Here is a 15960-nt window from a genome sequence, read left to right as displayed (position 1 = left end):
AGAGATTCTAATTCATTGATGGAGAACATAAACTCAAATTCTTAAAAAGACAAGTAGATTTTTAACACAGGTGAAATAAACGTTTCAGTTTAAGCCCATTTCCTTAAGTATTAAGCATTACAATGTAAACATAATTAAGCCCTTATAAACACTACATAAATTAACAATCACATTCCTTGTATCCCACCAACTGTAGTATATAGTGCATCTGATTTGTGATTTCCAAATTGAATGTTATATAAATATTAGTTCATAGTTGTCTTGTATTTCTATAACACACCTAGTCTGCATTGCCATTTTATTTATGCATATGTTATTCTTGATATTAGTTCAGTAGAAACCACCCAATAGAAAAATATTGAAATATTTATCTCTTTTTATGAAGTTTGATTATAGTTCAAATTCTCTTGCATTGCAGGCGGATTCTTTACCAGCTGAGTAACAAAGGAAGCCAGAGAATACTGGAGTGGGTAGCCTATCCGTTCTCCAGCAGATCTTCCTGACTCAGTCATTGAACTGGGGTCTCCTGAATTGTAGGGTTATTCTTTACCAACTGAGTTACCAGGGAAGCCCCAAGTTTAGACAGAATGTTCTTATTATTGAAATCAGTAGAAACACAATGAGTCAAATCCTTTTTTTGCAGCAACTAAATGTGCAAAATGGCACTCCAGTATTAATCAGTTTTCAAATGTCCCAGCATTTTTCTAAGGAGTAATTTATGCATAGAGAGATTCTGCTATAAGATCTGTTAATTTAAAATCATTTACCTCTTAAATGATGAAATAAAAAATGAATTCAGGCCAAGAACTCTCATTCTATGTGTGTTCTTCATATGGAGACAAATAGTAAGCAACTAGACTTCTACATTATTATTATTAATGTCTAATATAATTGCTAACATCTATTCTGCCCCAAAGACTCAATTAAAGGATGAAGACACAATTGTGAGCATGGTAATTAAATTAACATCTTTTCAGATTCCTGATTTAAAGAGGTACTCTGGGAAAATATAATCAATTTTTTTGGGAATTGATTTCTTGAATCACCTTCATCAAATATCATATTTCTTACTCTGTGTAAATGAAGACTTTTTAAAATACAATATTTTGTAAATACAAGTTACAAGGCACCTTTTTTAATCATGAGAACTAAATTTCTAAATTACAACCTTATAGAATTCAGAATAATCAGTTAAATGAAAAAGCAGAAAATGAATGGTAATATATACATCAGCAATCTAATTTCTAATGCCTTGTTATTTTCAAATATATGTGCTGCTCATACAACTGTAGAGAAGGAAATGGCAACCCACTCCAGTATTCTTGCCTGGAGAATCCTGTGGACAGAGGAGCCTGGTTGGCTGCTCTGCACAGGGTTGCATAGAGTCAGACATGATTGAAGTGACTTAGCATGCATGCATGCACTGGAGAAGGAAATGGCAACCCCTCCAGTATTCTTGCCTGGAGAATCCCAGGGACAGAGGAGCCTACTGGACTGCCACCTATGGGGTTGCACACAGTCGGACACGAGTGAAGCGACTTAGCAGCCGCAGCACCAGCATACATACTGATATATATTGCTCAGCATTGCTTATTTATAAGAGAAGACTCTATACATGGACATCACCAGATGGTCAACACCGAAATCAGATTGATTATATTCTTTGCAGCCAAAGATGGAGAAGCTCTATACAGTCAGCAAAAACAAGACCAGGAGCTGACTGTGGCTCAGACCATGAACACCTTATTGCCAAATTCAGACTTAAATTGAAGAAAGTAGGGAAAACCACTAGACCATTCAGGTATGACCTAAATCAAATCCCTTATGATTATACAGTGGAAGTGAGAAATAGATTTAAGGGCCTAGATCTGATAGATAGAGTGCCTGATGAATGAGGTTCATGACATTGCACAGGAGACAGGGATCAAGACCATTCCCATAGAAAAGAAATGCAAAAGCAAAATGGCTGTCTGGGGAGGCCTTACAAATAGCTGTGAAAAGAAAAGAAGCGAAAAGCAAAGGAGAAAAGGAAAGATATAAACATCTGAATGCAGAGTTCCAGAGAATAGCAAGAAGAGATAAGAAAGCCTTCTTCAGAGATCAGTGCAAAGAAATAGAGGAAAACAACAGAATGGGAAAGACTAGGGATCTCTTCAAGAAAATCAGAGATACCAAAGGAACATTTCATGCAAAGATGAGCTCGATAAAGGACAGAAATGGTATGGACCTAACAAAGCAGAAGATATTAAGAAGAGATGGCAAGAATACACAGAAGAACTGTACAAAAAAGATCTTCACGACCCAGAAAATCACGATGGTGTGATCACTCACCTAGAGCCAGACATCCTGGAATGTGAAGTCAACTGGGCCTTAGAAAGCATCACTATGAACAAAGCTAGTGGAGGTGATGGAATTCCAGCTGAGCTGTTCCAAATCCTGAAAGATGATGCTGTGAAAGTGCTGCACTCAATATGCCAGCAAATTTGGAAAACTCAGCAGTGGCCACAGGACTGGAAAAGGTCAGTTTTCATTCCAATCCCAAAGAAAGGCAATGCCAAAGAATGCTCAAACTACCGCACAATTGCACTCGTCTCACACCCTAGTAAAGTAAAGCTCAAAATTCTCCAAACCAGGCTTCAGCAATATGTGAACTGTGAACTTCCTGATGTTCAAGCTGGTTTTAGAAAAGGCAGAGGAACCAGAGATCAAATTGCCAACATCTGCTGGATCATAGAAAAAGCAAGAGAGTTCCAGAAAAACATCTATTTCTGCTTTATTGACATGCCAAAGCCTTTGACTGTGTGGATCACAACAAACTGTGGAAAATTCTGAAAGAGATGGGAATACCAGACCACCTGATCTGCCTCTTGAGAAACCTGTATGCAGGTCAGGAAGCAACAGTTAGAACTAGACATGGAACAACAGACTGGTTCCAAATAGGAAAAGGAGTACGTCAAGGCTGTATATTGTCACCCTGTTTATTTAATTTATATGCAGAGTATATCATGAGAAATGCTGGACTGGAAGAAACACAGGCTGGAATCAGGATTGCCGGGAGAAGTATCAATAACCTCAGATATGCAGATGACACCACCCTTATGGCAGAAAGTGAAGAGGAACTAAAAAGCCTCTTGATGAAAGTGGAGAGTGAAAAAGTTGGCTTAAAGCTCAACATTCAGAAAACGAAGATCGTGGCATTCAGTCCCACCACTTCATGGGAAATAGATGGGGAAACAGTGGAAACAGTGTCAGACTTTATTTTTCTGGGCTCCAAAATCACTGCAGATGGTGACTGCAGTCATGAAATTAAAAGACGCTTACTCCTTGGAAGCAAAGTTATGACCAACCTAGATAGCATATTCAAAAGCAGAGACATTACTTTGCCAACAAAGGTCCGTCTAGTCAAGGCTATGGTTTTTCCTGTGGTCATGTATGGATGTGAGAGTTGGACTGTGAAGAAGGCTGAACGCCAAAGAATTGATGCTTTTGAACTGTGGTGTTGGAGAAGACTCTTGAGAGTCACTTGGACTGCAAGGAGATCCAACCAGTCCATCCTAACGGAGATCAGCCTTGGGATTTCTTTGGAAGGAATGATGCTAAAGCTGAAACTCCAGTACTTTGGCCACCTTATGCGAAGAGTTGACTCATTGGAAAAGACTCTGATGCTGGGAGGGATTGGGGGCAGGAGGAGAAGGGGATGACAGAGGATGAGATGGCTGGATGGCATCACTGACTCGATGGACGTGAGTCTGAGTGAACTCCAGGAGTTGGTGATGGACAGGGAGGCCTGGCGTGCTGCTATACATGGGGTGGCAAAGAGTCGGACACGACTGAGTGACTGATCTGATCTGATCTGAATAAGTATAAATGGGGCTTTCCTGCTTTCTCAGAGGTAAAGAATCTGCCTGCCAATGCAGGAGACCCAAGTTCAATCCCTGGGTTGGGAAGATCTCTGGAGAAGGAAATGACAACCCTCTCCAGTATTCTTGCCTGTGAAATCCCATGGACAGAGGAACATGGTGGCCTCAGTCTATGTGATCACAAAGAGCTGGATACAAATTAGCAACTAAATGACAACAATAAGAATAAAAGAGTTAAATGAAAATATGATATGACGCTTTTATACTACCCAAGTTGAAAAGAAACTATTTTGGCAATAAGAAATGTAGAAAATTATATTATGTTCATTGGTAGACATCCATTGAGGGCTATAACAATAGTTGTTATATTTATAATGTAACGTATAATTATATACTAATAAAGTACTTAACTGGTTCCAAATAGGAAAAGGAGTTCGTCAAGGCTGTATGTTGTTACCCTGTTTATTTAACTTATATGCAGAGTACATCATGAGAAATGCTGGGCTGGAAGAAGCAGAAGCTGGAATCAAGATTGCTGGGAGAAATATCAATAACCTCAGATATGCAGATGACACCACCCTTATGGCAGAAAGTGAAGAGGAACTAAAAAGCCTCTTGATGAAAGTGAAAGAGGAGAGTGAAAAAGTTGGCTTAAAGCTCAACATTCAGAAAACGAAGATCATGGCATCTGGTCCCATCACTTCATGGGAAATAGATGGGGGAACAGTGGAAACAGTGTCAGACTTTATTTTTTGGGGTTCCAAAATCACTGCAGATGGTGATTGCAGCCATGAAATTAAAAGACACTTACTCCTTGGAAGCAAAGTTATGACCAACCTAGATAGCATATTCAAAAGCAGAGACATTACATTGCCTACAAAGATCCGTATAGTCAAGGATATGGTTTTTCCAGTGGTCATGAATGGATGTGATAGTTGGACTATGAAGAAAGCTGAACGCCAAAGAATTGATGCTTTTGAACTGTGGTGGTGGAGAAGACTCTTGAGAGTCCCTTGGACTGCAAGGAGATCCAATCAGTCCATCCTAATGGAGATCAGCCCTGGGATTTCTTTGGAAGGAATGATGCTAAAGCTGAAACTCCAGTACTTTGGCCAGCTGATGCAAAGAACTGACTCATTGGAAAAGACTCTGATGCTGGGAAGGATTGGGGGCAGGAGGAGAAGGGGATGACAGAGGATGAGATGGCTGGATGGTGTCACCGAAACGATGGACATGAGTCTGAGTGAACTCCGGGAGATGGTGATGGACAGGGAGGCCTGGCGTGCTGCGATTCATGGGGTCGCAGAGAGTCAGACATGACTGAGTGACTGAACTGAACTGAAGGTACTTTTAATATTAAAAATTATTATGAACTAGATGATTTAATCATTTATAAAATTGCTAATGTGGCATAACTAATATCCATATGTACCCAAATATCATTAAAACAAAATTTTATGATCTTTTAGAGAATCACTAGGTAAGTATTGAATAAACAAGTGGCAGAAGAAAGCCAGATGTTTCCAGTTTGTAGGAAGCGGTTAACATCATATCGAAGAAAGGCAACTCAGACAGATATCTACTATGCAATGTTTTGCCTAACAACCCAGTTATAAGCTATATTTAAAGACAATTTCTTAGCCTACAATATTTTACAACGTAGTACTTCTTAATGGGTTTCAGATCAGATCAGATCAGATTTTGAGTTCCTCTTCACTTTCTGCCATAAGGGTGGTATCATCTGCATATCTGAGGTTATTGATATTTCTCCCAGCAATCTTGATTCCAGCTTGTGTTTCTTCCAGTATAGCGTTTCTCATGATGTATTCTGCATATAAGTTAAATAAACAGGATGACAATATACAGGCTTGACAAACTCCTTTTCCTATCTGGAACCAGTTTGTTGTTCCATGTCTAGTTCTAACTGTTGCTTCCTGACCTGCATACAGATTTCTCAAGAGGCAGGTTAGGTGATCTGGTATTCCCGTCTCTTTCAGAATTTTCCACAGTTTATTGTGATCCACACAAAGACTTTGGCATAGTCAATAAAGCAGAAATAGATGTTTTTCTGGAACTCTCTTGCTTTTTCTATGATCCAGCAGATGTTGGCAATTTGATCTCTGGTTCCTCTGCCTTTTCTAAAACCAGCTTGAACATCAGGAAGTTCATGGTTCACATATTGCTGAAGCCTAGCTTGGAGAATTTTAAGCATTACTTTACTAGCGTGTGAGACGAATGCAATTGTGTGGTAGTTTGAGCATTCTTTGGCATTGCCTTTCTTTGGGATTGGAATGAAAACTGACCTTTTCCAGTCCTGTGGCCACTGCTGAGTTTTCCAAATTTGCTGGCATATTGAGTGCAGCACTTTCACAGCATCATCTTTCAGGATTTGGAACAGCTCAACTGGAATTCCATCACCTCCACTAGCTTTGTTCATAGTGATGCTTTCTAAGGTCCACTTGACTTCACATTCCAGGATGTCTGGCTCTAGGTCAGTGATCACACCATCGTGATTATCTGGGTCGTGAAGATCTTTTTTGTACAGTTCTTCTGTGTATTCTTGCCATCTCTTCTTAATATCTTCTGCTTCTGTTAGGTCCATACTATGTCTGTCCTTTATCGAGCCTATCTTTGCATGAAATATTCCTTTAGTATCTCTGATTTTCTTGAAGAGATCCCTAGTCTTTCCCATTCTGTTGTTTTCCTCTATTTCTTTGCATTGATCTCTGAAGAAGGCTTTCTTATCTCTTCTTGCTATTCTCTGGAACTCTGCATTCAGATGTTTATATCTTTCCTTTTCTCCTTTGCTTTTTGCTTCTCTTCTTTTCACAGCTGTTTGTAAGGCCTCCCCAGACAGCCATTTTGCTTTTGCATTTCTTTTCTATGGGGATGGTCTTGATCCCTGTCTCCTGTACAATGTCACGAACCTCATTCCATAGCTCATCAGGCACTCTATCTATCAGATCTAGGCCCTTAAATCTATTTCTCACTTCCACTGTATAATTATAAGGGATTTGATTTAGGTCATACCTGAATGGTCTAGTGGTTTTCCCTACTTTCTTCAATTTAAGTCTGAATTTGGCAATAAGGAGTTCATGATCTGAGCCACAGTCCTAATGGGTTTACTAAAATACAAATTATAATTCTAAATATAAGAAGTTATTTTAAAGATTATTTTAATCATTTAAGTTATTTAAATGATTGGAGCTGAAGCTCCAATACTTTGGCCACCTAATGCGAAGAACTGACTCATTGGAAAAGCCCCTGATGCTGGGAAAGATTGAAGGCAGGAGGAGAAGGGGACGACAGAGAATGAGATCATTGGATGGCATCACTGACTGCATGGACATGAGTTTGAGCAAGCTCTAGGAATTGGCTATGGACAGGGAAACCTGGAGTGTTGCAGTCAATGGGATTGCAGAATTGGACATGACTGAGCGGCTAACTGAACTGAATGTTTATTTGTTTATTTTACCTATTGTGAAAGTGCTAGTCGCTGAGGTCCTGCCTGACTCTTTGTGACCCCGTGGACTGTAGTGTGGCAGCATCCTCTGTTTATAGAATTCTCCAGGCAAAAATACTGGAGTGGGTAGACATTCGCTTCTCCAGGGGAATCTTCCTGACCCAGGGATAGAACCCAATCTCCTACATGATAGGTAGATTCTTTATGATCTGAGCCACCAGGGAAGGGAAGCCTATTTTACCTCTTATTGCTTAACATTTGCTGTTGGCAATTTCTGTAATAGCTACAGTCTTGTGTATGTGTGTGTATGTGTGCAGTCAGTCACTTCGTTGTGTCTGACTCTGCCACCTCATGGACTGTAGCCCACCGGCTCCTCTGTCCCTGGAATTGTCCAGGCAAGAATACTGGAGTGAGTTACCATTTCACACTCCAGGGGATCTTCTCCACCCAGAGATGGAACCAGTCTCTTGTGTCTACTTCACTGGCAGGAAGATCCTTTACCACTAGCACCACCTGAGAAGCCCCAGTTGTGATTGACAGTTTGCTATTTCTCAAAAGGCTCTTTGTTTCTGCTAGCCATCTCGAGTACTAATTTTCCTGCTGTGAGATATGTGAAAGAACCTTTCTAACATCGTGCTTTTCGATATACACTTAAAGAAGCTTGTCATTCATTTTCCATATACAATGAGAATGAAGAAAAGCAGTATTAAACCTAAGGTGGGGCTAAATAATCTCCAGAAACAGAAGCCAAGGCTGATGAAGTTTCAGAAAAATTAATAGTAATTGGTAAAAAGCAGTTAAAGTTCAGATATATGTTTAAGTAAAATGGTTATTATACTTAAAATCCGAGTTTCTAGATAGAAAAACGCACCTCTGCTTTGTTTTACATCCACCAGAAAACCTGTTGTGAGAAGTAAGTGGGAATGACTGGATGTGCAATGCAGAAAACGTCTTACCTGAAGACCTATGGGACCAGGAGGTCCTGGGAAACCTCTGGCACCCTCATCACCTTTTTGTCCAAACATCCCCTGCTGACCTCTGGGACCTGGTTCACCATCACCTCCCTAGAGAAGACCAAGACAAATGATCACAAACTGGAAAAAATCATGATTCTGCCATAAGACATCATAAAAATATAATCATTCCTCATTTAATCAAAGTTGGTCTATTATAAGCAACCAAGTGATAAGTAGGTAAAATTTGTATGATCTGCTGCAAATATACCATTGTTTGTTTTGCTTACATTATTTGATTATGGAATATGACTTATTCTGATTTTTCTCATGTTTACCAAGTGAAATAAGAGCTACATAACAAGGGAAAATAATGTTCAGAATTTCCTACAAATTAAGTACTTCCCAACTGGTTATTAGCTATCTTCCAATGATGTCACAGTGTTTTTTGTTTATAAAGATCAACTTGGCTACCTATATTAGATAATTTAAACTTGATTCAATGTTAAGCATACAAACAAACCTATTACCACATGAAATCGACTGGTTATGTGACAGTTCATGGATCTATCTAATCAGAGAACAGAAAGGACTTAAGATTTGCTGAACAAAGAGGAACACTTACAGCAATTCCAGGGGCACCAACTGGACCTTGAAGACCTGGGGGACCAGGAGGACCCTGAAATGAGATAAAAATCTGTAAATTTGAAACTGAAGCCAGAAGAGCCTGTTATATAGTACAGAACATTTGATTGATCAAAATCTATTAAGCATCTATACACTTCTTGGAGAAAAATGTTTTTGCATTTAGTGCAGTCAACCATTATTTATTTTACTTCTTGAGCCTCAGAGTTGCTTACTTGCAATCACTTTTAAACTGGCAGTTATTGAAAACATTCTCATCTGTAATACTGTTGATATTTAAAAAAGGATTTCTATGCGAATATTTATAAATCATGTCAAAGTTTCACACTTGAAAATTTTCAAAATACCAGATTTCTTTAGTGAGATATCTATATGTCAAAAAGAGACATGAAAAAGTTCATATATATGATATTTTCCAAAAGAAAAATAGGTTGTAAGGAATTCTATATAGACAGAAAGTAAGGATATATGAAAACCTAGAATTTTTCTCATATGTAAACACATGCAAATTCAGTGTTATGTTTTCAGTAAACCAGAACTCCTTATTTTAAGCAATAGATTTCAGTAGCTTTATGAGTCTTCCATGCATAAACATATTTTCTTAACTGTTTTCTTTCTTTCTTTTTTTTTTTTTTTTTTTACAATCAGGCACTATAAAAGATCCAGACACGAGAGTCATGGAATTGTACCGCTCTTTTCCTTAAAACTGCCACACATTGGATACAATGTTTGAAGCATAGGCTCTGGAGATGTGGTTGAGGGACTACCAGGGTACCTTTCAGGTTTCCACTAGGTCAGTGTCTTTTTCATAGCAACACAAAGATGTTATCTGTGTTTAAACCATATGGTATTTGAACTAACAGTGTAAAAGCAATGGAGGGGAAAACTGCAGATAGTTTAGTCTCATTCTGAGGTTTTAAGGTTTGAATTATTTCATTTCTTAACACAAAGTTTTGAAAAGAGGTTTTATTAGAATTGACCAAATCTCAAACTGAATAGTTACTGCAGAGGTAATATAGTAGTAATACTATAGGGAGACATAAGGAAATAGTAATATGAAGAAATATCCATAGTTAATAGCAAAAGAAATTAAATTAATAATCCCCCTCAATAAGAAGTAGGAAACTCACGTTTTCTCCTTTGTCACCCTTGCTGCCTTTTTGTCCTGGTTCACCAATTTCACCCTGAATTTGAAATATTTGAGTTAAAATTTATATCTAATATGCCATACCTGCCATTGCATTATGATCACTATCATCTTATGACTAAATTATGTGCTAGCATTTAATGTCACTATTTAAATTGGAAAAGCCTACTGATCACTCTGCTGTATTGACTAATATTGCTGTCTAGATCATTTTCTATATGATAAGCATATAGAAAAACAAAAGTCAACTGAACTCTGAGGAATATTACAGCGGGGATTTTCAATTCACAAAATCAATGTCATCTGAAATAACACCAGTATAAACTGATAATGGAAATACACTGATTTATATAAAAATATAATTACACATTAATCAAATTTCAATCTATTTTTTCTCCTAGTTTTCCAACTGCTAAAGTATAATGCATTATCAGCACACTGGTTAACAAATTTTGTTATATAATTTCACAGTAATGCTAGAAAGTATATTCAATTCAAACACAACACAGCTATACATTTAAAATCAAGATCTTAGAATCTCCACTTACATATTAGTAAAAAATAGAGAAGTACAGGATTATCAAAGATGTATGCAGCTCATTCTTAAATTTTAACCCTACAATATCCAAGACACCATGGTTAAATGTATACAACTAATTACTCGAATTTCACATTTATCTGAGAAACATTAAAAACAGATAAGAGTTTTTGGCATCTGCTAATTTTTCTCACTACCATTGTTCATGTCTTGTTTAGATCCCACATACTATTTCACAGGAAAATTCTAATTCTAAGCCCCTAAATTAAAACTTTTGAGCACAAGAAAGCTATATTGAAACTTTGAAAAATATATCTTTAGATTTTATATCTAATCTTAAGAAAGATTATATCTAGGATTTTTGAGAAAAAATTTATTTTTCATGGTATGTACTAACATAAATAAAGAGTACTCACCTTGTCTCCATCTTCTCCAGGGGAGCCAGCAGGCCCCGCAGGCCCGGGGAGACCCACAGGGCCTTGTACTCCATCTCTCCCTGCAGGACCTTGGGGACCTTTTTCTCCCTGCATTGAAAATCCACCAAGTCATTACTTGGCTGTAAGAAACCTATGAATTTGCCACTCATAATTTATAAGTGAAGCTACAAGAGTCATACCCTGGCTTCCATATTTAACAAGGAAATTGTTTTGATTTTCACCCAAAATGCATTTTCTCAGTAGCAAATAATAACATGAAATATCCCACATTATTTCGTGACTAAGAACACTACCATTGCTAACCATTTATGAATCTCATAAAAAATAATCAACAATCAACAAAAATAATCAATAGAATTTTCCTTTGAACCACACATTTTCAAATCAAGCATTATATATTAAAAATCAGATGCTTAATGTTTTTGAAAACTGACCCTTTATGTTACTGACCCTTTATGTTGTTCTGTATTGCTATTGAAATAGCTGGGCAGTGGCTGGTAGGCCTCAAAAACCATACAATGCATTTGCTCATATGCCCAACTTTATAATATGCTTTATATGTAGATGTTTTTCATTTTTAACAAATGTTTCATGAATTTTTCTAGATTTTGGTATTTCAATTTTCTTGCTTTTGATTCAGAATGAAAAGGTTGTTAGCTTCTTAAAATTTTTTCTTTATCTTTTGACGGTGGCATTATTTTCCTCTTTTAAAATTTAAGTATATTGTATAATTGAAAAAGTAGAGCCTTGGTAATGAAGATGGCAAAAATTCCTTTCCTAAAAGTGAAGACCTCATCAGTTCTGCACAGAGTTATTTTTTTATTGTATTTGGTAGTTCTATCTTTCCTCCTGTTATACAATCTGGGAATCCATGTCGTTAGTTCCTGCCTTTACATTATCCTGACCCCACTATCTACCCGCTTCCCTATCCCTTACCACCTCCTTTCCAAGTTTTATCTCTTGAATATATTTACTTCACTTTATCTCCACCATTAATATCTTATCCCAAAATACTAGTAGCCTTCCTCTGAACTGTTGAAATACCTCCTTCCTATCTCACATCTATTCTTACTTCCAAACTATTTCCTATGTTGTAACTGGAGAGACAGATCATCTTAACAACATTCTTTAGTCAATTTACTTGTTTACCATTCCTAAGATAAAGAGCAAGCTGCTAGTGCAGTCTCCCTATTACCTGGTTTCTACTCCCTTTGCCATTGCTCTGTATTTCAACTCCTCTAGATCTTTTTTTAAACTTGATGACATTTCCTTCCTGTTACTTGGCCTGAGCATGTGTTGTTCATTTGCCTGGAATGCCCCTAGGAGGACCCTCTACTTAGTTAATTCCTCCTCATCTTTTTAATTCCATCATCAATGCCCTGTCCAAGGAAAGGCTCTGACTCCAGCTGAGGTCTTTCTGTCATAATCTGATATATATCAGTACATTTCTTTATGTCATTAACCAGAGTTTGTAATTATACATGTACTTTGTGATTCTTTGATTATTTTCCAATGCTCCATCAGACAATAAACTGTGAGAGAAGAAACTGTTTCTGTATTCCATTGTATCTTCCTGGCCTGTGGCCCACAGTAGCCATTTAAGGAGTATTGAATTAATCTATTGCTTAATGACAAAAATAAATATCTATAAAACAACTTTTATAAGTTTATTACTTTATTGGGTTCCATATGATCTCATTTTTCAAAACTATGTCATAATCATCATTTAATAATATCTCCATTGTCACACTGGAGACCTTTTATTTCATTCAAATTAAATATTACAATGTCACAAACCTATCTCCACTTATAAAGTGTGTTATGCTATTCACAGTGAATGTCACTACTTTGAAAACATCAACTGATTCAGATATTTCTCCCTAATTTGAATTTCCTTCATAATCTGAACTCCAAAAATTGAATCTATGAGAGTATGTATAAATTAAACAGATTAATTCTTATCTGCCTTTATTATAGTACACATAATCACTTGCCAGGAATCACCTGCTGTTTATTTCTTTTGATCCTGGTATGAGTAGAATCAGGGATAACCTTTCAACAGATCTATAACAATCTAAATTTAGATTCTTCATTTTATAACCCTGCAAGATGGTAAATGCCTCCCCTATTATGGATATCTTGGCCCATAACCTACAGGACTACCAGAAACATCGCTGATCTCTCCTTAAGCAATGTTTATTTCATTACTTCTACTTCTTCATCAATATTAATAGCTGAATATTACATTAACACTGATAAAATTAGCTAATCATCCCCATGTCCTTTGTTTGACTCTGTGTGAACTTAGCCTTATCCACACCCTCAACTTTTATTCTAATTCACCAAATCCATTCCTTCTGATTCAAAAGCTAATTTATGCATTTATTTTCTAGTTATTAATTAATATTTTGATGAAAACTCTGGTTTATACCCTATGATGATCCTACAAAGTGAAAGAACTACAATTTCATCTACTCATCACAAAATATCAAGGTATTTTTTTTTTCAGAGATAAGGAAACAAAGGTTTAGAGATGTTAACATCCCAAATAATGAACAAAATAAATAACAGAACTGAGCTCCCAGCTCAATTCTTATTGGCTCAAAGCCAGCAACGTTACTTTATTCTGACATCCTTAACTTCCTCACTTTTCATTGATTATTTCTTATTATTTGTTAAGTAGATAAATATAAACTGAAAGTGAAAGTTAAGTCATGTCCAACTTTTTGCGACCCCATGGACTATAGCCAACCGGGCTCCTCTGTCCATGGGATTTTCCAGGCAAGAATACTGGAATGGGTTGCCATTTCCTTCTCCAGGGAGATAAATATAACCGCATCACAGTAATAATAATAACCAGAGGCAATGCATTCAATTTTGCTAGTACTACCACCTCCTGCCTCCTTATTCTTCTAGGCTCAGGCTTAACTGAAGTGTTCTGTATGCACTTATTCCACTCCTTTATCATCCACCTTCTTTTTGAACCCCACTGCAATTACCCTGAAGTCTTGAATGCCCAATGACCAAATCCTGGTCTGTCTTATCTTTTGTTCTCAACTTTGAGTATTCTTGATCACTTACAACATTCAACAAAGGAAACTCTTTTCTCTCTTGGCCTTCATGATAGTGTGCCACTGGATATATTCCATATCACTCACAGACAGTCTCTCTTGCTCTCCCTCTTACTGGATCCTTTCAGAACTCTCACCATTACAATTTTCCCTAAAGAGTCTAGATCTTTCTTCTCTTCCCTCAATACTGCATCAAATGGAGACTCAATAATACAGTTCCTACATCAAACTTATTCTAAATAACTCCCAGATTTGCAATCCTGACTTGGATCATTCTCTTTTCAATTATATTTACATGTTCTTGAAACTGAAAATAATGTTTCCTTGTACCTACACCTACTAATGCCTAATCAATTTATGGTCAATATATTGACTTCACTGTGTTTTGGATCTGGCATCCCCCATTTCTATAGCAGCCTCAGACAGATGTATTATCTACATAGCTTCCTATCTGTAGTCCTTCAAGCCAGTACGTCCCTAATACAATTAGTAGGTTTCTTCAATAATCATTCTTTCCATCAAAATATTTCTATTAATGCACTTAGGTAGAAAAAGTTTTAGCTTTCTTTTCTTTACCTGCTTTCCAGCACCCCCTATTCCTCCAAGTTTCTTATCTGGATGATTAATTTGGGGATACAGATTAGGCCAGTTATTGCCAGAGGTCATATGGATATTCATGGCTCTCATTTTCCATTTTCTCCCTTCCAAGGTGGTTGTTTGGTAGGTAAATAGACCAAGGACTTGCCTTTCACAGATCACTAGCTTGTCTTTCTTTCTTTATGCAAGCCTTAACTTACTGATAGTTATATGACAAATTATAATACAAGTTGTTCAGAGGAGTTAAGAACGAAGAGGTAAAAGGCTTCATGTAACATCTAAGCCAATGTCTCCGTCAGTTTTTACTAAACTTCTGCATGGAGGTTTATGAATACTTTCACCCCACACTTCTATAAGAATGTTATGCTAACCATCTTCAATCCTTTATTTATTGTTCTTTAATAAAAGAACAATAGAATGAACATCTTGGACTTTTTTTCATGGTGGGAATGACTGAGAGAGAATGGATGGGCAGAGCATTCTCCTTTCCCTTCCGACTCATTCTATCAACTAATACCAAAACCCAGGCCAAATCTTAGCTCTTAAAAAGGCTTTTGATCAATAATTTCTCCTCTACATCACTGAAGTAACTTATTATAACTTTCAATACTTTTCCATATTCTTACATTCATTTCAATATTTTCTCTTCATAAATTCTAGGTATTTAACCAAGTTAAAACCCAGAATTCAATTATCTTCAGGGAATTCTGGACTTCTCTAATAAGTATTATGTAGTCTCAATTTACACTTAAAGCAATGCATATTCTTTTTCTCTGTATACATTCTTAATTGTGCTGTGCCAAAATATGAGTGCCCTGGATTTTTGAATGAAAATCAAAAATGTCCTGAATGAGTGAAATGTCCTGAATCTGTGTTTTATACTCCCTTCCAGTGCACAGTATACTATAAAGGTTTTATAGACAAATCTTTAGTTTCTGAGATTGGTTGGAAATTATAGAAATTCTAAGAGGGAGACAAAGAACAATTTTTTATGCTTTTCCATTAACATCTCAGAAAACAATGTCTAAATTTTCTTCAAATGTATTTGAAGCTGGAAATGTATTGCTTTAAAAAATTTTCAGCAATTAAAAATGCTTTTTCTGTCACCCAAAAATTCCACCCACAGGTGATATCATCCTACCCTAATTATTCTAAGTGTTTCTAAAAGGTAGTAGACTACAGAAAAACAATCATTGTAATTTGAAAATACTAAAAAAAAAATCACAAACATTAATGGCAATGGACAATG

At 36.8% G+C, this 15960-nt stretch overlaps 1 protein-coding gene across 1 annotated transcript in view; it reads right to left on the bottom strand.

Moving 5' to 3' along the window:
- The window catches only part of COL11A1 (collagen type XI alpha 1 chain), a 229597-nt gene that overhangs the window by 46676 nt on the left and 166961 nt on the right, over positions 1-15960 (bottom strand). Inside the window, 4 exon segments of the mRNA XM_070367586.1 lie at positions 8280-8387; positions 8902-8955; positions 10052-10105; positions 11023-11130. Of these exon segments, the coding sequence (XP_070223687.1) occupies positions 8280-8387; positions 8902-8955; positions 10052-10105; positions 11023-11130 (324 nt within the window).

This window comes from Bos mutus, chromosome 3 (assembly GCF_027580195.1).
Source record: "Bos mutus isolate GX-2022 chromosome 3, NWIPB_WYAK_1.1, whole genome shotgun sequence".
NCBI lineage: Eukaryota > Metazoa > Chordata > Mammalia > Artiodactyla > Bovidae > Bos > Bos mutus.
This window is presented reverse-complemented; position numbering and strand designations above follow the sequence as displayed.